Raw genomic sequence first — 20,889 nt, 5'->3', positions numbered from 1 at the left:
AACACAAGAGAAGTAGAGATGCAAAGATATATAAGCAAAAGACAATGACATTTTTAAAGCCAGTGTGATACAGCTTAAGATCTAATCTTCAAAGTTGAATCTGTTAAGGTTTCAGAAAGCAAATTAAATACGAAAGATTTATACATACTCAACTCAAGTCTCGAAAGCCTCCTTCCCCAGCCTCTACAAAGACAGTGAGAAATGAATGGCTAAGGAGATGCATGAACATGAGAGTTGGCATATTCACCTGAAAAAGTTCTGAGCCCTTAACTTCTCCTAAATAGACATATGAATAGATGGAATCTGGAATCCAGAACTGAGTACTCACAACAGAAATTCAGCTATCATGACTCCATTACCAAGCTTAGAAACAGATAAGCAAGATCTAGAGTCTGGCTGGTAGATAGAAAGAAGTCATGGGAAGACTCCAGTCTCCAGTGGAAAGAGGGAATGTAAAGAGAGGCTATTTTTTCCTATGGAGTACTGAGATTAAGATATGAGAAGAAAAAGCAATGTATGGAAAGGAATCCAAAGTTGTATTTCATGCACTCATGATCATATTGATAGAGACTCATTGCTGTTGCTCAGTGATAATTAGTAAGAACTCATGGATGACTGCATTTATGTCAGATTTTCTTCTCTCTGATCCATCCGTGGAATGCCTGACCAAGGGCACAGCTGGTAATATGCTACTACAGGAGAGGTTAATTGTTGTAGAATATTATTTTAAGGTGTGTTATTTTGTTTATGCTCTGGAATATTTGTTTGATTAAATAAAATTCACCTTCAGTCAGGAAGCTGAATCAACAACTAGCTGACAGGAAGTGGTAGGGAGAAGTCTGGTTGAGAAGGTTTTTAAGGAGAGACAAAAAGCCGTGCAACTTTGAGAGAGATATGAGAAGGAGAGACAGTGAGTCACTTACTATTTGACCTCTCTGAGGAGCATCATTCATCTTCAATCTTTGAGTCTTGAGTTCTTTAGAGGGACAGAGATTCATATAAGTTCCCTTTAGTTCACATTTTTTTCTTAAACTCCTTTAAGAAAACTTTATTGTCATTAAAATAGTATAAGGAAATATATCTTAATATATAAATGGATGAAAATTAAAGGTATGCAATTAGCACAGGTAACAGGCTGGGGAGATAGCTCAGTAGGCAGTGACTGCTGCAAGCATGAAGACCTGAATTCAGATCTCCAACATTTAGGTGGGAAAAAAATGGGTGTGGTTGCACGGAGGTCTGCCACACAAGTGCTTGGGAGGCAGAGACAAAGAAATCCTCTGAGTTCACTACAGATGGTGTATCCCATCAGCGCGTGCAAGGCTCATTGAGTGACTCTGTCTCAAAAAAATTAGGAGGAGAGTCTTTGAGGAAGGTACATGCCATTGCTGTTTTGCTTCTACAAACATGCAACATATGTATACATGCATTTTGTCCAACCAAAGAATTGCCATAGTGTGGAATATGACTTAATGCAAAACTAAATTATGATTCTGGATATTTAGTATTTGTGGGAATCCAGTATAGAGACATATTCATCTTTTATGTATACACATAATGTTTTCTCAGTATTCCATGTTTTCACAAGGACTTAGCGATTTTTCTAAGACTGTTGAGGATTTCTCATGTGACGTTCATTGCATTTCGATTTAGAGAGTAATGGAATGCTAAGACAACTGCCACCCTGTCTGTCAAAACCACACAGGCAGTCATCCAAGCAATTGCTGTAAAATGCTACACCAAGTGGAAAATTATGTCTTAATATTTATGTGAGGGTCAAAGATATTTACTTCTTAATATTTGCCATTAAGTAAATAAACAAATACAAAAATCGAAACAATCTGACATGTTTCCAGTTTTCACAGAAGGAGAAGGTAGATAGGTAGAAGATTTAAGTAACAGCAACAAATAGACTTTCAGCCATCTTAGAGATGAGTCAAGTGATTAAAATATATCAGAGAGTCACATTAACATACAATCCTAAAATACATAAACTTAAAGACTAACTCATAGTTTATCTATATCAAGTGTCTAGTTAAGATATCAGGGAGGAGAAAAATGTGTTTTTATTGTGTTTTGTCAAATGACTTCAAAAAGTTTCCTTGAAACATTAAAGAGTTACTCAAACTGAATTTTTTACTGTGAGACTAGAAAACACAAGCAACAAAGTAAACAAGTCACTATAGGGTGCAGAGAGAAGGTTCTTTCCACTTATTTATACTTTGTTATATCCAAAGGAAAACAAATCTCTGACAGTCAAATTGGCCTTTCACAGGGTGATGGATTCCTAAATGCTGAGTTGCTTCCTTTCGGTGAGAAGGTAACGCTGATGAATCAGTGTGCACAAATGGCACCTGTCAGAGCAGTAATGTTAGTGAGACAAATGTTCTGTATGAGCCCCCAGACTAAACAGATGGATATCATTTTATGGCTGCCACAGGCAAACACATTCAGATCCCCGAACCTTGTACTGAATGGGCAGGGTACATTTGAGGGAGACCTTGAAAATATACCACTTCTTGGTTAAAAGGGGAGAAAATCAGGAAAAGGAGTCTGGCTAGTTGAGTGTCAGGCAATGTCTGCATACACACTCTACTATGATGCTGGATTTCCTTTGTCATTGAGTCTTCTATTCCCTCAGAGCTTAGCATGGCCTCATTCCTGTCTGCAAATACTCTCGCACATCATTACTGCATCATGTAATATGCACCCCATGAAATGTTGCCGTCTATATCTTTATATTTATTCAGATTTGTGGTTTTATTTTCCATTAAACCTTCTCTTCTTCAGAACTCACATAAACAGGTTAACTGTGAATTCTACACAGGCAATTGCATTCAGCCAGAATGGTGAGTAATTGTTAGCCATACTGAATTAGGACCATGTGCTAACATCACTTCAGATTTAACACTTCAACTATGTAATTTAATCCCCACCACGGCTTCAGAAGCTTTGCTTCCTACCTCATTTCATGCGTGAAGAATGACTTTGAAAATTTAAACAATATTGTCCAACTTTTCATGGGTAAACTCATAGATAGGCCTTGATGTCAGACCCTAGCTCATTGATTCTAAAACCATTAACTGTATGGGCACAACCATTTCTCCAATTGGAGATTGCCATTGCTTGTTTCCTGGTACATCATTTTATTTTCCTTCTCTTCTTAGCATTCCCAAAGAACCATCATCCTCAGCATGATCAGACTTGGACCAGATCTCTATGTTAGCAGTACTAACATATTCAAGGGGAACAAGCTCAGTTGGTGGGCTTAGAATCAGGAACCACATGTACAACTAATAAACAAAGGCCATATGCTTTTTCTGCTGAATAATACATGTGATCCTTGTCAAACTGTCTAGTAGATTCTATTTCCTAGTATTTGACTCTAATACGGTTTCCATGGAATGATGTACCCTTAGTATGAAATATCACAAATGACATTGAGTCCTATCATATGGGATCTCTGTCATCTATGAAAACTTAGGCTGTTTAGCATACATTCCCTTCCAGGATGTCTCCTGATGTACAAAATCACTTGCTACCGATGTTTGACTTGTAGCAAAGGAAATAATTTCAAGCAATGGTCAGAGAAAGATAGTTAGATTTTGGAGTTAGAAATATTATGAGTGAGTATACAAGAGCTTTGGAATATTGTAAAGATATAGAACAATGAATAAATATTGCTTGTCATACAGATATGTCAAATGGATGTTAGTAATTTATGGAACAGGTGGTTAGGTATTTTCTCAAGATATTAGCTTCAAGAATGTCTGTACCCCAGAATCCCTACAAATTCTTCAGGGACAAAGATTATTCTCTATTTCTTAAAAAAAAATTTGATAATTATTTTTCCTTTCAAAGCCCTTTTACTTTTATGTGACCTGGAAGCTTTTGATACAGCATTAGGAAAGCAATCTGTTTTCTTCATATACTATGAGTCTTACTGTTCATTACTAAAGTACACGAGATGACAGATTCCATGTTGGTTTGCCCAGAACAAATATAGAGACATAACTTCTTATGGCTTGAGAGGCTATACAGTACAAGTAAAAGGAATACTATTTTAAGCTTGTTCACTTTCATAATTTTAGATGAGTCAATTTGTCATCAGAGCACAGTCACAGGAAGAAATTAAGGAGGCTGAATTTTTTGTTTTGTTTTCGCAGTCCTCCTGCAGAAATACCCACTGTCTTCAGGTTGTCCGTTTACAGTGTAAAACTGATAGTTCTATAGTCTCCTCATGTGGCTGCTTCCTTCTGACACATTTATTCTCTTTACTGTCTCAAAATTTAGCATTTGGCAGCTTTCATTCCATCTTCCACATGCTAAAGCCCACCAATGTCTCTTCCACATCTTGATTAAATTTGGTTTGTTATCACAGCTTTAAGGACCTTCCCTCTAACCTGTTTTTTTTTTCTAGACTATCAATCAGCATAACTTTTCCTACCACTTTCTACTTCCAAAATTGAGGTGTATCTAAATGTCAAGATATTTTAAAGAGTGTTTTGTAAATACTACCAAAGCAGCATAAGAGCTCAGCCAGGCTTAGAAAAGAAAAGGGTAGGAAAGAAAAAAGTCACAAACTACTAATGGCACCAGGCATATCTTGTATTTTTATATCTATAAGCTTGAAGAGTAAACTTAATAGTAACAGTATTTGCTATCAGTCAAAGGACTATCTTACTATCAGGAATAGTTTAAAGAAAGGTGTGATGATTCACCTTGATTGTCAATATTACAGGTAGAGTCTGGAATTTACTAGGGCTTATGCTTCTGATGTGTCTTTGAGGATGATTTCCAGGAATTTGCTAATGGGGGAGACCCACCATCACATTTTTGGCACCTTCCAAGGAGCTGAGCAGATAGAAGGAGGCTAAAGGAAAAGGCAGTGCTATCTGCTATTGTTTATTTCTGAGTGAAGGCTTCTATGCTGCTACTGCTGTTGATGCTGCTGTTGATGCTCCTGATGTTGCTGCTGCCATCCTTGATGGACCTTAGATTCCAGCATGTTTGAACTTCCACATAATCTGAACACTAACAACTCTCCTGGACGGTTCCAGGCTTTCCGCATCCCCAGACTGGGACTGCTGAGGTACCCTGCTAAGCAGCTACCAGATTCTAATGTCTGCGGAGTGCAGGAGGTCACTCTGAGATTACTTAGCCTCTATTGAGTAAGCCATTCTAATAAACTCAATTTGTGCATAATTATGATTTTATATATAATTATAATTTTAGAAATAGTACATAATCAGTTTTCCCCAGAGAAATCATTGTCTAATAAAAAGAATGTATGAAGAGAGAATAGGAGAATAATTTTAGATCATCTGTAATTTAGTAAATGTGACTCTGCAAAGAAAATTATGGAAAGACACAATAGATTTCCCATTTCTGAGGTAGATTGGCCATACATACATACATACATGCATGCATAAATACACACATACATACATACACACTGTGTGTGTTTGTGTGTGTATGTATGTATGGATGTATAATGCTCTTATTCGCTGTACTCAGCTCTGAGATGTGGTTATCCAGAGAGAATTCAGGGTTAGAGTTGATCTAAGACAGGAACATGGCTAAATTCCATTTTGAAAATCCAGTCCACCTCCAGCCATTCTACAGAACACTGAATGTCAGCGACACTCTGGAAACTGTCATCCATCATCTGCATACTGTCGTACACTTGAGTGTTCTCTGTCTTACAGACAAATTATCCAGATGTCAAACTAATTTCTTCAGTTTCCACTTGAAAGCTCTGTGTCACCTAGGTCTAGTCAACATTGAATCAATTTTATTCACCTTTTCTTCAACTATACAAAGACCATGTTTCTGAGAACACTGCGCTGCTATATATTGTGTTCTGAACAGAGAATGTGATTACTCTGGCATTCTAGTTAACCATGATGCCTCCAATATATTTGTCCTATTGATTTTTTAGCAATATTTTTATTCTTGTCTCTTTACCGTATATCTTCTTTTTCACAGAAACCTCCTTGTGATAAAGTGAGCTCTTAAGTATTTTCAAATCTGTCATGGTATCTTAAGTACTACATATCATGTATTCTACCTAATTAATAGTTACTTAATGAACAGGTTAATTTACAACATTAAAGTGATTAAAATATATAGAGTTAGATGCAAAGAAAAACTAAGTAAGACTCGTATCTAAGGTGATTTCAACATGATATATGAGAATGAGATAGTGTGTACATGTGTCTGTGTGTGAGTGTCTGTGTGTGTGTGCTTTTTTTGTTTCTGTACATGTAAAGGCCACAGGACAACCTTAGGTTTTATTCCCCCTTAGTCACAGTCCTCCTTATATTTTGAGACAGAGCCTCTTAATGGCCTGGGGTTCAACTATTAGGTTAGAATGGCTGGTCAATGAACCTGAAGATACTGTCTCTGCCTCTCGAGGGCTGGGATTCAAGTGCATGTCACCATAGCTTTGTTTTTTTCCGCAATATGAGTTCTGGCAACTGAACTTTGGTACTCATACATGTATGAGAAGGACTTTAGTGCCTGTGCTTTCCCTCTGTCCTTGCCCTCAGTATGCATGATCATATTGAGTACACACTGTAGGGTGTTGGGATACCTGAAAGTCACTACTCCAAATGTTGAGGGTGACTGGAGAGTAGAGGTAGGCTCTACTTGACCTTTCACAGCTATTCAGTGCACAAGTTAAAAGATCAGATATGAAATTAAACACAAATCAATAACAAATTCAATTAAACAGAAGAGTATTTGCTCTTCTTTTGACAGTTACTCATTCATTCTCCCTTGACATATATTCTCCATTAAATTAATGCCATTTTGGGCATTTAACTGTATCCTCAGAGTTGCAAAAATCCTCTTGCTACAGAACTATGTCATGTTATTTATTATCAGTGACTTTTCACCCAGTTTTCTCCTTTACCAATTGGTTGTTGTCTAATCTATTTACAGATGCTGATTCAAGCATTATTCTCTCAGGGAAGTATTTGGAAAAAAGCTTATGCCTTCAACACAACTGAAATTCTTTTGTTATATGTCCCTGTAATCCAAACTCATACCTTCTAGTTTATATGACAAATTCACTGGAGCAATGTCAAGGACCCTTCACCTACTCCAGTACTACATTCTAAGCCTCATATAAGCAGAGGTTAAAATTGCCTAGAATAGTGATCAGCATAAAGGAGGTTACTTAATAAATGTCTGAAAATGACTAAATGAACTAAAGTCTTCTTCCCTCTTTATCTATTTACAAACACACTTTTTATTAGCAAGAAATTCACAAAAGATTTGTATGAGAGGCAGTGAATATTTTAAGCATAAATTAAATAGCAAATGACTTTTTCACTTATGCATTAAGTGAAAACCATTAAGAATGTCCATTATTATAAACTCAAGCATTCTGTAAACTTGATCAGCTATACAGTTGCCACTGTTTCTACTTTGAGATGTCTTAGGGGCTTTTGTTTTAGTGAAAATGACTTTGTTCTCCTGGCTAGAACATGAACAAATGTTTATTTACAGGAGTATTTGAAGGAACAAGGTCCCACGTATCAGTGGGAATGACAATTACAGTGTTATGAACAGGTAAAAAAGGATACATTCTTGTCTCTATTTCCCTTGACCTGCAAGAGTTATGCTCCTCATCTATTTTTTGAAAAAATCTGGTAAAATTCAATTTACTTTTTCAGTTTGTCTCCAGCCAGGCTTCCTTCTGTCAGTGATGCAGACATCTCAATGCTAGCTATGTAAAGTCACAGGAGGAGGACAATGGGAATGAAATTACCTGTGCACTTGCGATCTGTGTCTTCTTTTTTGGACCCACTAATTGTCAGCTTGCAGTTAAAGTTTTCTTCCCAGTATTCAGCAAACCATACATTTCTCCGGTTGTTTTCAAGTGTGCGGGATGTGAAATAAGCATCAAACCCTAAACAGAGTTAAATGAGAAGGTCAGAATTCATAGAGATCACTGCTACCATATTAATTAAATTAAAGAAACAAAAGGGACCAGTGATAGGCTGTAGACTAGATTTATTTATTTATGTCCATCAATATACTAGATGCATGAAGTTCAAATACACATGCAGACATATATGTGTGTGTATGAGCTAAACTATAGTAAATTTTCTAATTTAGTCAATCAATAATGAAAAGGCATATTCTACAATGTACAAGCACTATGTTGTGAGGCTTACTGAAAAACTTAGGAAATATATATATATATATATATATATATATAGCTTTACATTTCTAATGAGCTAAACCAGAGACAAATGTCTTACACTCTGATTATTAATGCTGTCAGTTTAAGGGTCTTGACTCATCTAGTTGACAAGTCTCTGGGCAATAAAGATTAGCTGAGGTAGGATGACCCACCTTAACTGTGTGAAAAATTATTCCATGGACTAGGGTTCTGCTGTGAGACAATGGTGTCATACCCTGTAAAGTTTTGTCAGTTGTAGTGGTTTAATAAAATGCTGATTGGCCAGTAGCCAGGCAGGAAGTATAGGCAGGGCAACCAGAACAGGAGAATTCTGGGAGGAGGAAAGGCTCTGTCTGCAGCCATCACCCAGACACAGAGGAAGCAAAATGAGAATGCCTCACTGACCAAAGGTACCAAGCCACATTGTTAACACAGACAAGAATCATGGATTACTGTAAGTTATAAGAGTTAATAAGAAACCTGAGCTAATGGGCCAACCAGCTTATAATTAATGCAGGACTCTCTGTGTTTCTTTGGGACTGAATGGCTGTGGGACCAGATAGGACAGAAACTTCAGTCAAAAAGGTTCTTGACAGATTAAAAAAAAATTGAGCTCAACACTCGCATTCATTGCTCTGTGTTTCTGTGGATGTACTATGCCCAGCTGCCTCCTCTAATATCTGCTTCTGTGATTTCTGTGTCATAGTGGGTTGTACCCTCCAACTGTGTACCATCCTGAACCTGTTCTTTTTAAAGTTCCTTTGGTCATGTATTTTGTTGTAGTATTAAAAGAATTTAAGGATATACAATATACTAATTTTGTATTTTTCACATAGTAACTTATGGTTTCAGTGCTTACTATATACCTGTCTGTATGATAATATCATTATTCTCACTTAGCACATGAGAAAACACAAGCTTATAAAAATTGTAACATGCTCAAGGACAACTGTCATGCTCTAGTCTACATTCTTGGCTATTTCAGCTACTGGTGAGTGAGTAGCATATGAAGACCTTCTTCTTTTGCTATTTTCCCATCATAGAATTGGCTTACCAGTCAAAGAGAAAATAAAATTGATTTCAGAGAGGCCACAGGTAAATAAGTATGTCACTTTGATGCTATTCATTTCAAATCCATACTAACAGAAACGCAAGAGTCAAGTACTATACAATCTTATAGCTGCTACTTCTGGAATGGGTAATTTCAACCACTACAATGAAGCTTTGAGGTCTCAAGATGATCAAAATTCAAAAGAAATGAAAGATCAGATTCAGATTATCACCTGTACTAGGGTTGAATGCCAGGTCTACTAATGTCACTATGTCATGGAAGCACAGGAAGTCCATACTTTGCATTGCTGATCTTCCTTTTGTCTATTTGCAGAAATGAAGATGACACTATCTCCTTCTGTCCCTCTCCACAGTGCCACCAGTGAATGGCAGGAGGAAGAATACAGAAACTTAGGAAGTTTAAGGCCAAGAGATATAGGAGAAGGGGAAACTACTACCACATACTTAAAGTATCCAGCTTCTCTGTATGTCATAAAAATTGTGTTAATGGTTACGGTGACAAAAACAGAAAGTATTTTACATTCATTTACTCTTAATGCATCACATTAACTTTAAGCAGTGGGTATTACTTGCTTAGAAAGTGAAATTATTATTTCAAAGTCAGAAATGAGTAATTCAGAAGAATTTGATAGTATGGTGCCTAGTTTCATTTACATATTTCACAATGCTACAAAGCAGGCTTATGTTCGGATGAGTGTCATAATCACTTGGACAGCTGATCAGGAAAATGGAGAAAAGGGGAAACTGGGTTTTCATTTTCTTTTTCATCTTCTGGACATTTCCATACCCACCAAAGATCCAGGAAAGACCTATGGAATTTGCTGTTATCCACACACTATGCCATTTTCTCTTTTATTTCCTAGAAGATGCCCAGTTATGAAAGAATTAGTATCACAGGAAAACTGGTAGTTCCAAAAGCAGAAGATAAACTATTTCGTGTGTGAGAAGATAATATAGTGGGGAAATCAACCAATTTGGTACCCGGTTTTGTGATCTGACCGTGATGGGGTAATCCAGGTTCAGAAAACAGGTCTTCTTACACAAACACAAAGGACAGATGCATAGATAAAATGGTTTCATCCGCTGAGGTTCTTTTTCATGCCTTGCTTTTGCTTGTCTGAATCAGATTCCTTCAGGACCTGACAACCTATTTCTAGCTTTTATCAGGTCATGGGAGAAGATAAATGGATTCTTGTTAGTTCCCTTTATTTATTTCCACTCAGAAAGAAGGAAACTAACCAGATGTCATGTCTTCAAGGTTTGAAAAGCATCTTCTGGCATTCAGATATTAACAGTGCTTGAGAACACAATTGGTAGCCCTTTCAGTAAGGTGTGCTTTGTGGTGCTCTTTACTAACAGAGTAGGTCTTTCTGACATCAAAGTAGGGCCAAGTCTCACCTCTGCCTATCCATATTCTATATTACAGTTTCAGAAACTTGAAGATTCTACCTTTTTTTCTTTAGAAATAGGATACTTTATATAAGATGTTCAGTGACCCAGGTGGGGCAGAGACTTAGGGAGAGAATCAGACATTAATTTAACTAATAACCAGGTTCCTGTGTTCTTCATCTCCCTCCCCACACTTGTGTGTGAAATAAATCTCTACCCATCTGTATTCAATTTCAGAAGGACAAATGATCTGAACATATATCAGTACAATTAAGAACTTTGCCAGAGTTTTAAAATATAACCCAAGGCACCAGCTCCCACAGTTTTGATTCAAAGAAAACATAATCAAAGATTTGATAAAGAAAAATTATCATTCTTTTACAGGAAGCAGATGGAATTCTTAATGTGAATTTGGTCCTTTGGTTGAGCAGATGAATTTCATTTGCTAAGTTTCATTCTAGGATAGTCTGAAACAGTGTCCCACTGGTACATGTTCAGCAGAGCTGCCATTATTTTGGAAGTTAATTCTACACAAGAGGGAGTAAGAACAAAGGATCAACAGGCGTTACAAAATGTTCTAGTTCTCTTTGAAATAAGGAGATGATCCTCAGGTGTCAACTGGAATCTGTGGAGTATAACTTAATAGAGGCATGATTCTTCTTGGGGACTATGATTAGGAGACGGACCTTCTAACTGAAAGTCAAGGAAGGTCTTACTAGATGCGGCATGAAGAATACTATCAGGACGTCATTAGCATGTCACAGAGCAGAAGGAGGCTTTACATGCCATCTAATACATCTGAAACATCTAATACATCTGTAACTAAGATACTCGATTTTCAACTCAGGAGTATATTACAGACAGGGAAACATCTTCAACAGTCAAAGAGGGAAACAGCATCAGAAATTCCAACTTTATACACTAAGGGCAAGATCTTTTAGCTCTTCTTACTATCCTGTTTCCAGCTCAGGAAGCCTTTGCTAATGCTTAAAGAACACACTGCTCATCACAGTAAACAAGATCTGAACTGTCATGTGGGGTTGACAATGTGTTGAAATATGGAAGCGGCGGCGGGGCTGCGTCCCCAACACCCCAGCCGCTTGGCTAGCTCATGCCTGAAATAACAACACACAAACTGTATTCATTTAAGAACTGCTTGGCCCATGAACTCTAGCCCTTACAGGCTAATTCTCGCACCTGGACTAGCCCATTTCTGATAATGTGTGTAAGCACCCCAAGGTGTGCTTACCGGGAAGATTCTAGCCTATTTCCATCCTGGTTTTGTTGAGCTTTGTGTCTCTGCTCCAGCAGAGCTGTCGGGTCTCTCTGGGAGCAGAGCAGAGTCTGACCTCACTTCCTCTTCCGCCCAGCATCCTATTCTGTTTATTCCACCCACCTATGTTCTAAGCTATGAGGCCAAGCAGTTGGTTTATTACTTAACCAATGAAATCAACAGATTTGATATATGACACTCCCACATCAACAATGAAACTCAGATCCCCTGGAAAAAACCAAAGATCAGTCTAGCATCTTCTATTTATAGAATGGATATGGGCATTATACCATCAGAAGGTGCATCTCTCTTCCTTCAGTATGCTTATGCTGAGCATTAAGATATATTAACACAAAGTCCTCCCCGCTCCATCTTGGTCTAGGAAGGTGGACATCCAAACTAGCTAGGCTCCCACAGGGCAGGGAACCCTGACTGCCCCTCAGACTGGAGAGGGAGGGGGAGAGGAGTGGGGGGGAGGGGGAGAGGAGAGGGAGGAGGGGGGAAAAGGGAGACGGGGAGGGAAATGGGAGGCGGGGAGGAGGCGGAAATCTTTTTTTTCAATAAAAAAATTATATTTAAAAAAAAACAATACTGGTGAGTAAAACAGCAATAAAAAATTTTAAGTTTTCTTACCAAAAAAAATAAAATAAAATATTGTGAGTAGATTATTTTGATGTATGCATTATTCTTGATGAATCTAAATTCGTCAGATGTTATGTATGTATATACATATTTATAAATAACCTTAAGTTGTATTTATCACTAGTCCCTGCCATCTCCAAACAGCTTATCTTTTATGAGTAGCAAGCAAATATACAGTCATTTGTCTGTAAAAAAAAAAAAAAGATATATTAACACAGAAAAGTCATATAAATTTATACACTCAGATAACAATTCTTCAGAAGATGAAGTAGAAATCCAGAGTTGAAATAGCTACACAAACAAACAACACAAATATCAGTTACTTTACAGGCCTTAGGGGAAAATATACAAGGGTCATTACAAGTGGAGACCACTCATTCATCTTCCAATCACCCAGACCCAAATACTCACACAAAACTATGTTAACTACAACACAGTTTGGTTGATGGCTTAGGCATATTTCTATCTAACTCTTATATCTTAAATTAACTCACTTCTATTAATTTATGTATCAGCATGAGGCTGTGGCCTACTAAAATTCTGGCACCTGTCTCCTTTGGCAGATACATGGCTGCTATTTGAATCTGTCTACTTTCTCTATATATTTCTGTTCAGATTTCTTGTCTGGCTTTATTCTCGTGAGGTGATCATTGTTCTAGTTTCAATTAGCAAAATTGTAAGTCTTAAATAATACATGCATGACTGAAATCACTATTTTGCTTACTCTAAAACAATGATATCTAATTCATATTGTCACAAATGATACAATTTTATTTCTTTAGTCTTTACATGTGTATTTATTGATTCTTTATGTTTTGAAATCACACATATGGATATAAGAGAAAGGTAAGTAGGGGTGTGTATGGGTATACTTTCATAATATTACCTGTAGATTCCATATCATAGCCTACAAATATTCAAACCTTGTAGAATGGTCATCCTCTAGACAAGGTAATTTTGGTTTCTATGCAAACATTTTACAGATATAATCTATTAATAATTTATTACTATATATGAAGTGTGCATATTAAGAATATTCACATAATTTCTTTCCACTAGCATAGCAGAAGCAGAGATAAATAATAAATTCTGAAAATCAGTGTTACCACTGTAGTCTCTACCCCCGTTTCAATTTAAGTCTTTAGGAAACTAAATTTAATACAAGAATAGATGAGCTATTTTTGGTAAGAATGTATGTTTCTAAGAATCTGTTGTTATAAACCTACTATTTACAGGTGTGATACTCAAATATGAAACTTAATTAATAGTGATACACTCAAGATAACTTAATATTTCCAGAGTCTCAGTATAAATGCTTTTATTGGGCATTTTTTTTGTAAACACACCCTTTTCTGTTCTCTTGAACTTTAGCCTGTTACCAACTCTCCAAAAATCATAAGTCAAAGATTATGGTATTTTCAGCTAGTATATTTGGTACACTATCTTCGTGGTGTAGGTGTTATCAGTGATCATGACTGTCTTTTAGACAGTCGTTTTTTTAATTAGTAGTATTTTTGGATTATTGTAATTAGGATGATTTTTATTCCTTATAGGGCTCAAAAGAGCTCAGCATAATTTATGATTGTGTTTGCTGGACCATTAGTCAATTCCTGGCAGGGGATGAGGACAGAGTTTTCTGGGGTACACTTGCAACTCAAAGCTAAACTTTCTTATACAAAATTGCAAGATTGGATGTCCCATTTTAACACTCCAGCCAACAATAAGATTGACAAGAGGACTAAATTAAGCTCCTTTTATATAAAATAATCAATGGAAGTCTTAAAGAATGAAGATTTGGGAGCTGGGGAGATGGTTCAGTAGTTAAGAGCACATATTGCTCTTGTATGCTAAAATCATAACATCCATAATGAGTGGCCCATGACTGCCTAAAACATGCAAATCCAGGAGTGTCAGAAGAGGAGTCTTTCCTCTACCGATTCTTGTGCTCATGTGTACACGCCCGCACCTTTAACACATGTGCATACATGCACACACGCATACACACATACACACACAAACACTTTAAAACAATAATAAAAATGAATCAGGCATCTACCGTTTTTTCTCCCTTCTGTCTCTGGAACTTGAACACCCATTTGTTGCTGGCTGCTATTATTTGTTAAATATCCAGAAAGAAAAATCTGACTATAAGTTTCTAGACTGGAGCTTCACTCAAAATAAATAAATAAATAAATAAATAAATAAATAAATCTAGATAATGTTATAAACAACTACGTATGTAGCCTCATAGAGTTCCTCTGAAATAAGATCTGCCTTACACAAAGAGTAGCCTGCAGATATTTAGAGACATGTTAACCAAGATCTGAGACCTGTGGATGCCTGTCTGAGAACAGTCTTTCAACAACCTACAAATAAGCACTAGGTATGTGCAGGACGTCTTTGTCTAGAATAGCAATTCATGTCCCTGTATAGGCCCTTGGATAATACGTGATATTTGTGAAAAGAATTCACCTATGCTTTGGCTCTAAACCATATCAACTAAATTAGAGCACCTGCTGGTGGTTCATATGCATGAGCCTTTTACTTTCCAGGTGGTGTAAGCACACAGGCAGACTTAACAATCCAATACTCTAGAAGATTACACAATTTTAGCCACTCAAACATCATTTATACATAGTCCTGGAAGACCTGCAAAAGTCTACCAGAGATACAGAAGACAAAATCTTCTAATTTGAACATATGATCCTTATTGCACATATATGTATTATATATTGTAATTATGATATCAAGTAATGCACATGGACGATAAAGGTTTGTCATGGTAGTTGCATTTTGACATAGGGTTTTTATAATGTTATTCATTATTTTAAAAAATTTTCCAAAATTGTAATCAGTAACATATTATTGTTTGGAAAATATACATGTTTGTTCAAGGTAGATTTTATCTTAATGACCAAGCATTAATTTTTTGTGTGTGATAGCTTGTGTGAAGACTTATATAACTTTATGCTAAATCTTTAAACACATTTTTAAGATTCATATGAAATTATCATGATTGGTTTACCTGTGCAAATTCTCTAGCAAATATAAACTAACAAGATAATAAATTATAAATAGAAAATTATTGATTATTTGAGCATATAAGGCATGCCTATCTTTCCAAGAGAAAAAACAACACATCAAAGGCCAGAGAAAAATTCTACATGGTAAAACTACACATTTTATTTTTAATAACAGTACAAGAACCATGTTGCCTGGTTACCATCTTCATTTTGTACTCCGCTCTAAAAATGTCTCAGCAGCCAGAAGCTTTTTTGTAAGCTGAATGTCTACACTTATATAATCAAACATCTATAACAACCCAGGCAGTTTATCCAAAATTATATTTCATTTTCTTTCTGATCACAGATTCTCCCAAGGCCTAAAAGTTGAGGGAGGAGAACTAACAATAACATTTTGAAAGGAGGACTTGTCACATGCATATCTATAAAGGAACACTTGAAGGAAAGCCAAACACTCCTGGTCATCAATGTATGATCATTCAATATAAGAAATTTTGGTCAAGGAGTTCCCAGGGATACCCAAAGCAACTCAGGCTATTATTATTGCTCTTAGTGGCCCAGTCTAACTAGATGATAAGACTATTACTGAAGATCAAACACTTCAGTTGCACAACATAAAGAAGTCAGTCTTGAACTGACCAGGAGACTCTCCCTCTGTTGTATAGTATTCTTCATGCAGCAAGGCAGCTGGGGGAAAAGGCACTTCCAGTCTACCCATTACCGGATCCTGCATGATACAATATTAACCTATCAGGCAGATGTGCCCACTAGGATAATGTCTGAAAGAGTGTTTATGGGAATAACAAATTATTTTCTTGATAGGATTTGAGGCCTGGTCAATGGAAGACAATTCAAACTTGATATTATCAGTGCATTCAACGTTTATTGCTAAGAAAGTCAAACGCCGCTCTCCTGCAAAAGACTTTCACAAGTTCAAGCCAATTAAAATTTCCGTCACAGAAGACATAGGGATTCTTGAGACCTGTTTTGCTCTCTGTACTTCAGTGAGCAATGGAATGTCCTTGGTGCTCAAACAATATGGTAATATTCAATAATAAGTTCTTGCCTCAGATGTCTCATTTCTCACAACAAACTATGGGAATTATTGTTCAGTCTACAGTACTACTGATAATTTCCTTTCCCTCTGTGGAGCATGCAGATGCCAGACAAAAGTGTAATGACAGGCACAGGCTGTACCTGTGACTACTACCCAGGCCAGTGGTATAACCCAGAGGAAACACATTTCCTTTTCAGTCAGCACAGGTGGCTTCTTTATCACACAAATTTCAAGCATGTCTTGTAAATAACCAGAAAATAGCTTGATAGAGTAGTTCATTACAGCAGGGATTAATTAAAATTATGTTAGAGAGATTCTGAAAGCAGGATACATATTCCCTATCACTGAGATACATTCCCTATTTGGGAGTAGGTAAGAAAATACAAATAACCACAATAATGGCCATTCTGACCAATGTTTACTGAGTGTTTTAAATGAGTACACTGTAATAAAATTATAAAATGCAGTATTTTATAATTCTTACCAGCAACATATTAGTTAGTTATGGCTATTGTTGCTATTTAGGGAATGAGTATATGACAACTCATGGAAGAATGATCCTAGGAGTACTGGGAGAAAGTGCACTTGTAGCACTGGGAGGGGACTTCATATCTGTTGAGTGACATGATTATAGAACACTAATTTTTATTGTTTTGTGTGACATTTACAGTATTATAGAAGTGTTATGCCTAGTCATAGATCAGTATATTATGATTCTATCAGAATGCATATTTCCCCTTACATTTATCACATGGTCAAGGTTAAGAAAGATGGCTCAGCAGATGGAAGCACACAATGAGCTTTCAAAATGTCAGAGCACTCACTTCCATTCTCTGTGATAATGCATTCTGATAGCTTCAAAGTAGATGCTAATAATATTTCTATATATTATAGATAAGTTAAAAGAGATACATATAGCACAGGTCCAGGACTAAAGATTAAATTTTATCCCATTCCTGTGCCTATAAAGATGGAGCTCATGGTTCTGATCACCCTTTCAACCTCAGCAGCAGCTGATGATGCTACAAGTGAAGCAAGCAGAGTCACAGAAATATTGACAGGAACAGAGTGAAAATGGGGGCTTGAAAGGGGAAGATACATTAAAATGTGTCTGTCCAATTATTTGGGGGACCCAGATGTTGATTCAAGAAGTGCTAAAGTGAATTATTAAAAATAGAAAATGGGGTGATTTTTGAATCGCTGATCTTGAGGTGATCGTTGAAGCACAATAGAAAATACTTTAAGTCTGAAGCTGTAGTTTCCCAAGCCAGACAAAAGTCTATGGCACTTGGCACTAAGGGAAAAATAAAACCTTCAAGGGAAATATATTCAATGGGGACACAGTGTGTTGATGGTAGGAACCATGGTGAACATTTATATCTGAGCTTGTCAGTATAGGATTTAAGGGTGGAAGGCAGAGGACTAAATGCAAGAGAAATAATTGAAGCATAGTTTTTATTTTATTTTTGTGAAACAGAAAACAATCAATCATTTTTATTTTACATACCAATCCCAGTTCTGCTTCCTCTTCTTCTCTCAGTCCCTCCACATCACACCCCTTATTCTCAGAGAGGGTAAGAAACATTACTTTGGGGAGCTCCAAAGCCCTCCTTATATATATCTAGGCCGAGCAGGGTATCCCTCCAAAGAGAATGAGTTCCAAAAAGTCAATACAAGCATTAGGGATAAATACTGGTGCCACTGCTAGTGATCCTGCAATTTGCCCTAGCCATACAATTGTCACCCACATTCAGAGCATCTAGTTTGGTCCTATGCTGGTTCCTTCCCTGTCCAGCTGGAGTTGGTGAGCTCCCATTAGCTCAGGTAAACTGTTTTAGTGGGTGCCTTATCTTGATCTTGACTTCTTTGCTCATATTCTCACTTTTCCCACACTTCATCTTTTAATTGTCAACTTAACACAATAGAAACTCACTTTCAAAGAAAATCTTGGTGAGAAATGTTCTAGATTAGATTAGCCTATGGTCATCATTGTGGCTGAATATCTTGATTGCATGACTTGAGGTGAATGTGGGTGCCACTATTTTATTGGCTGGGCCCTAACTAAATGAAATGGAAGAAGAAAGCTGAGCACCAGCATGTATGTATCTATTGCTTTCTTCTGAATACAGATGGACTACGATCAGCTCTCAAATTGTTACTGCTGGGTGTTGCCCACTAGGATGGACTATAACATAAAATTGTCAGATATAATAAGCACTTTTTGACTTAAGTGTTTTTGTCACAGCAATAGGAAACAAGAAGAATGCATTAAAGTGGTGTATCAGAGAGTAGATTACAGAATGCCATAACGCAGTGATATCTGTGTTTCACCTCAAGGGAGTGTGACCTTGAGTAGTCACACAGGGTCCCAAGTTTAAATACTAACAGAACTTTCTTGAAAACTGCATTTCAAGTTAAATGCCCTTTCATTTTTCTTTTACAATATTCCTTCTAAACAACAGAGCCAGTTTGGGGATAATCCCTGTGTTTTCAACTCCCCATCCAATAAGAAGACTCGTGACTCATTTAGAAAATAATCTAGGTACAGTCTGTCACATTTTGTCCACAAATTTCCCATCTCAGATATTTATCATATATATATATATATATATATATATATATATAGCTTTACATTTCTAATGAGCTAAACCAGAGACAAATGTCTTACACTCTGATTATTAATGCTGNGTATATGGAAGCACATAGATCCCATGAGTTAAATCAACTTCTGTATAATTTTTGAGGATGCCTCCTAACTATGGTTTTGTAGAAAACAAACCAATGCCCTTCCATGATAAATGTGATGTTTATACCCAGGTGGTGGTGATTTCAATGCAAACCTGGTCTACAAAACAAGCTACAGTACAACTAGGGTTTTTATACAGAGAAAACCTGTCTCAAAAAAAAAATCAAAAGAATAAAAAGTGATATATTTTAAAAGTTTTAATTCAGTGGACTGAGCTGCTCAGTCACAACTTCTAAGAATATCTTCAGGGAATAACAGGTACTCAATAAATACTAATGATCTGGAGATTCTGGATCATATGCCCTAAGTGATTTCTAAATTTCCACAGAGCTGTCTGAAATTCAGGCTGCTGAGCTCTAATACCTGGTCTTCACAGGCGGTGCTATTTGAGGATGTTGCAGAGTCTTTGAAGACTACCTGCCAGAAGTTAGTCATTTGGGGAAATTTTTAGAGATTGAAATTGATTCTGGTTTTGGTCTGTTCTTTCTGAATTCTGCATACTGCCAGGTGAACAAGACATTGCTCTGTTCCCGCAGTTGCTGATCAAGATGCTATAGCCTTTCAGTTTATCACGATGATCTGAAAATAAGTCTTTTATCCACAAAGTTTATCTTATCAGGTATTCTGCCATAGCTATAAAAAAGTAGAACTTACACAGTTAAGAATAATTGTTGAGTCAAACCCACCAGTTTAAAAATTCTAAGCATGTAATTAGTATCAAAATGCAACCTTGAAAATAATTAAAGATAATTGTTACATATTTACTCAATCTTTTCACTTCTACAAATTTATCTTAAACTATAAAGTGAGGAATATTTGTAACTTTGGTCAATTCAATATTGGTTATGTCTCTTTAAATAGTTTTAGTCTCTTTTAATTAGAGACTCAACCCCAGCAATTTTCTATCCCGTGATCACATGATGTCTGTGGTTGGTAGCATGCCTAGATTATCCCTGTGCTTTGCCAGTAGTACTACCACAAGGTGTGACAATCAGAAAATTTACAAACATTACTAGGTGTCTTGTGAGAGACAAAACTGATTGGTGTCAATTGAGAGAACCACTGTTTTTAAAAAAAGGCAATTGGGCTGGAGAGATGGCTCAGAGGTTAAGAGCATTGCCTGCTCTTCCAAAGGTCCTGAGTTCAATTCCCAGCAACCACATGGTGGCTTACAACCATCTGTAATGAGGTCTGGTGCCCTCTTCTAGCCTTCAGGCATACACGCAGACAGAATATTGTATACATGATAAATGAATTTTAAAAAAAAGGCAATTGATGGCTAGAAACCAATTATGAGTGAGTACATCCCATGTTCATCTTTTTAGGTCTGGGTTACCTCACTCAGGATAGTGTTTTCTATTTCCATCCATTTGATGCCCTGTTTGGATGCTCACTTTCCTGGACCTGGATGGAGGGGGGAGGACCTTGGACTTCCCACAGGGCAGGGAATCTGGACTGCTCTTCAGACTCGAGAGGGAGGGGGAATGGAGTGGG

At 36.8% G+C, this 20,889-nt stretch overlaps 1 protein-coding gene across 5 annotated transcripts in view; it reads right to left on the bottom strand.

The window, feature by feature from the left end:
- Positions 1–20,889, bottom strand: part of Grm7 (glutamate metabotropic receptor 7) — a 901,797-nt gene that overhangs the window by 312,348 nt on the left and 568,560 nt on the right. For all 5 annotated transcript variants that reach the window (XM_050148613.1, XM_050148616.1, XM_050148612.1 and 2 more), the window contains exon 5: positions 7,778–7,918. In XM_050148613.1, the coding sequence (XP_050004570.1) occupies positions 7,778–7,918 (141 nt within the window). The remainder of the gene's footprint in view (positions 1–7,777; positions 7,919–20,889) is intronic.

This window comes from Alexandromys fortis, unplaced genomic scaffold (assembly GCF_014885135.2).
Source record: "Alexandromys fortis isolate MF-2015 unplaced genomic scaffold, M_Fortis_MF-2015_v1.1 scaffold_59, whole genome shotgun sequence".
Classification (NCBI taxonomy): domain Eukaryota; kingdom Metazoa; phylum Chordata; class Mammalia; order Rodentia; family Cricetidae; genus Alexandromys; species Alexandromys fortis.
Note: the sequence above shows the minus strand (reverse complement) of the source record. Positions and strands in the feature narration are given on the sequence as shown.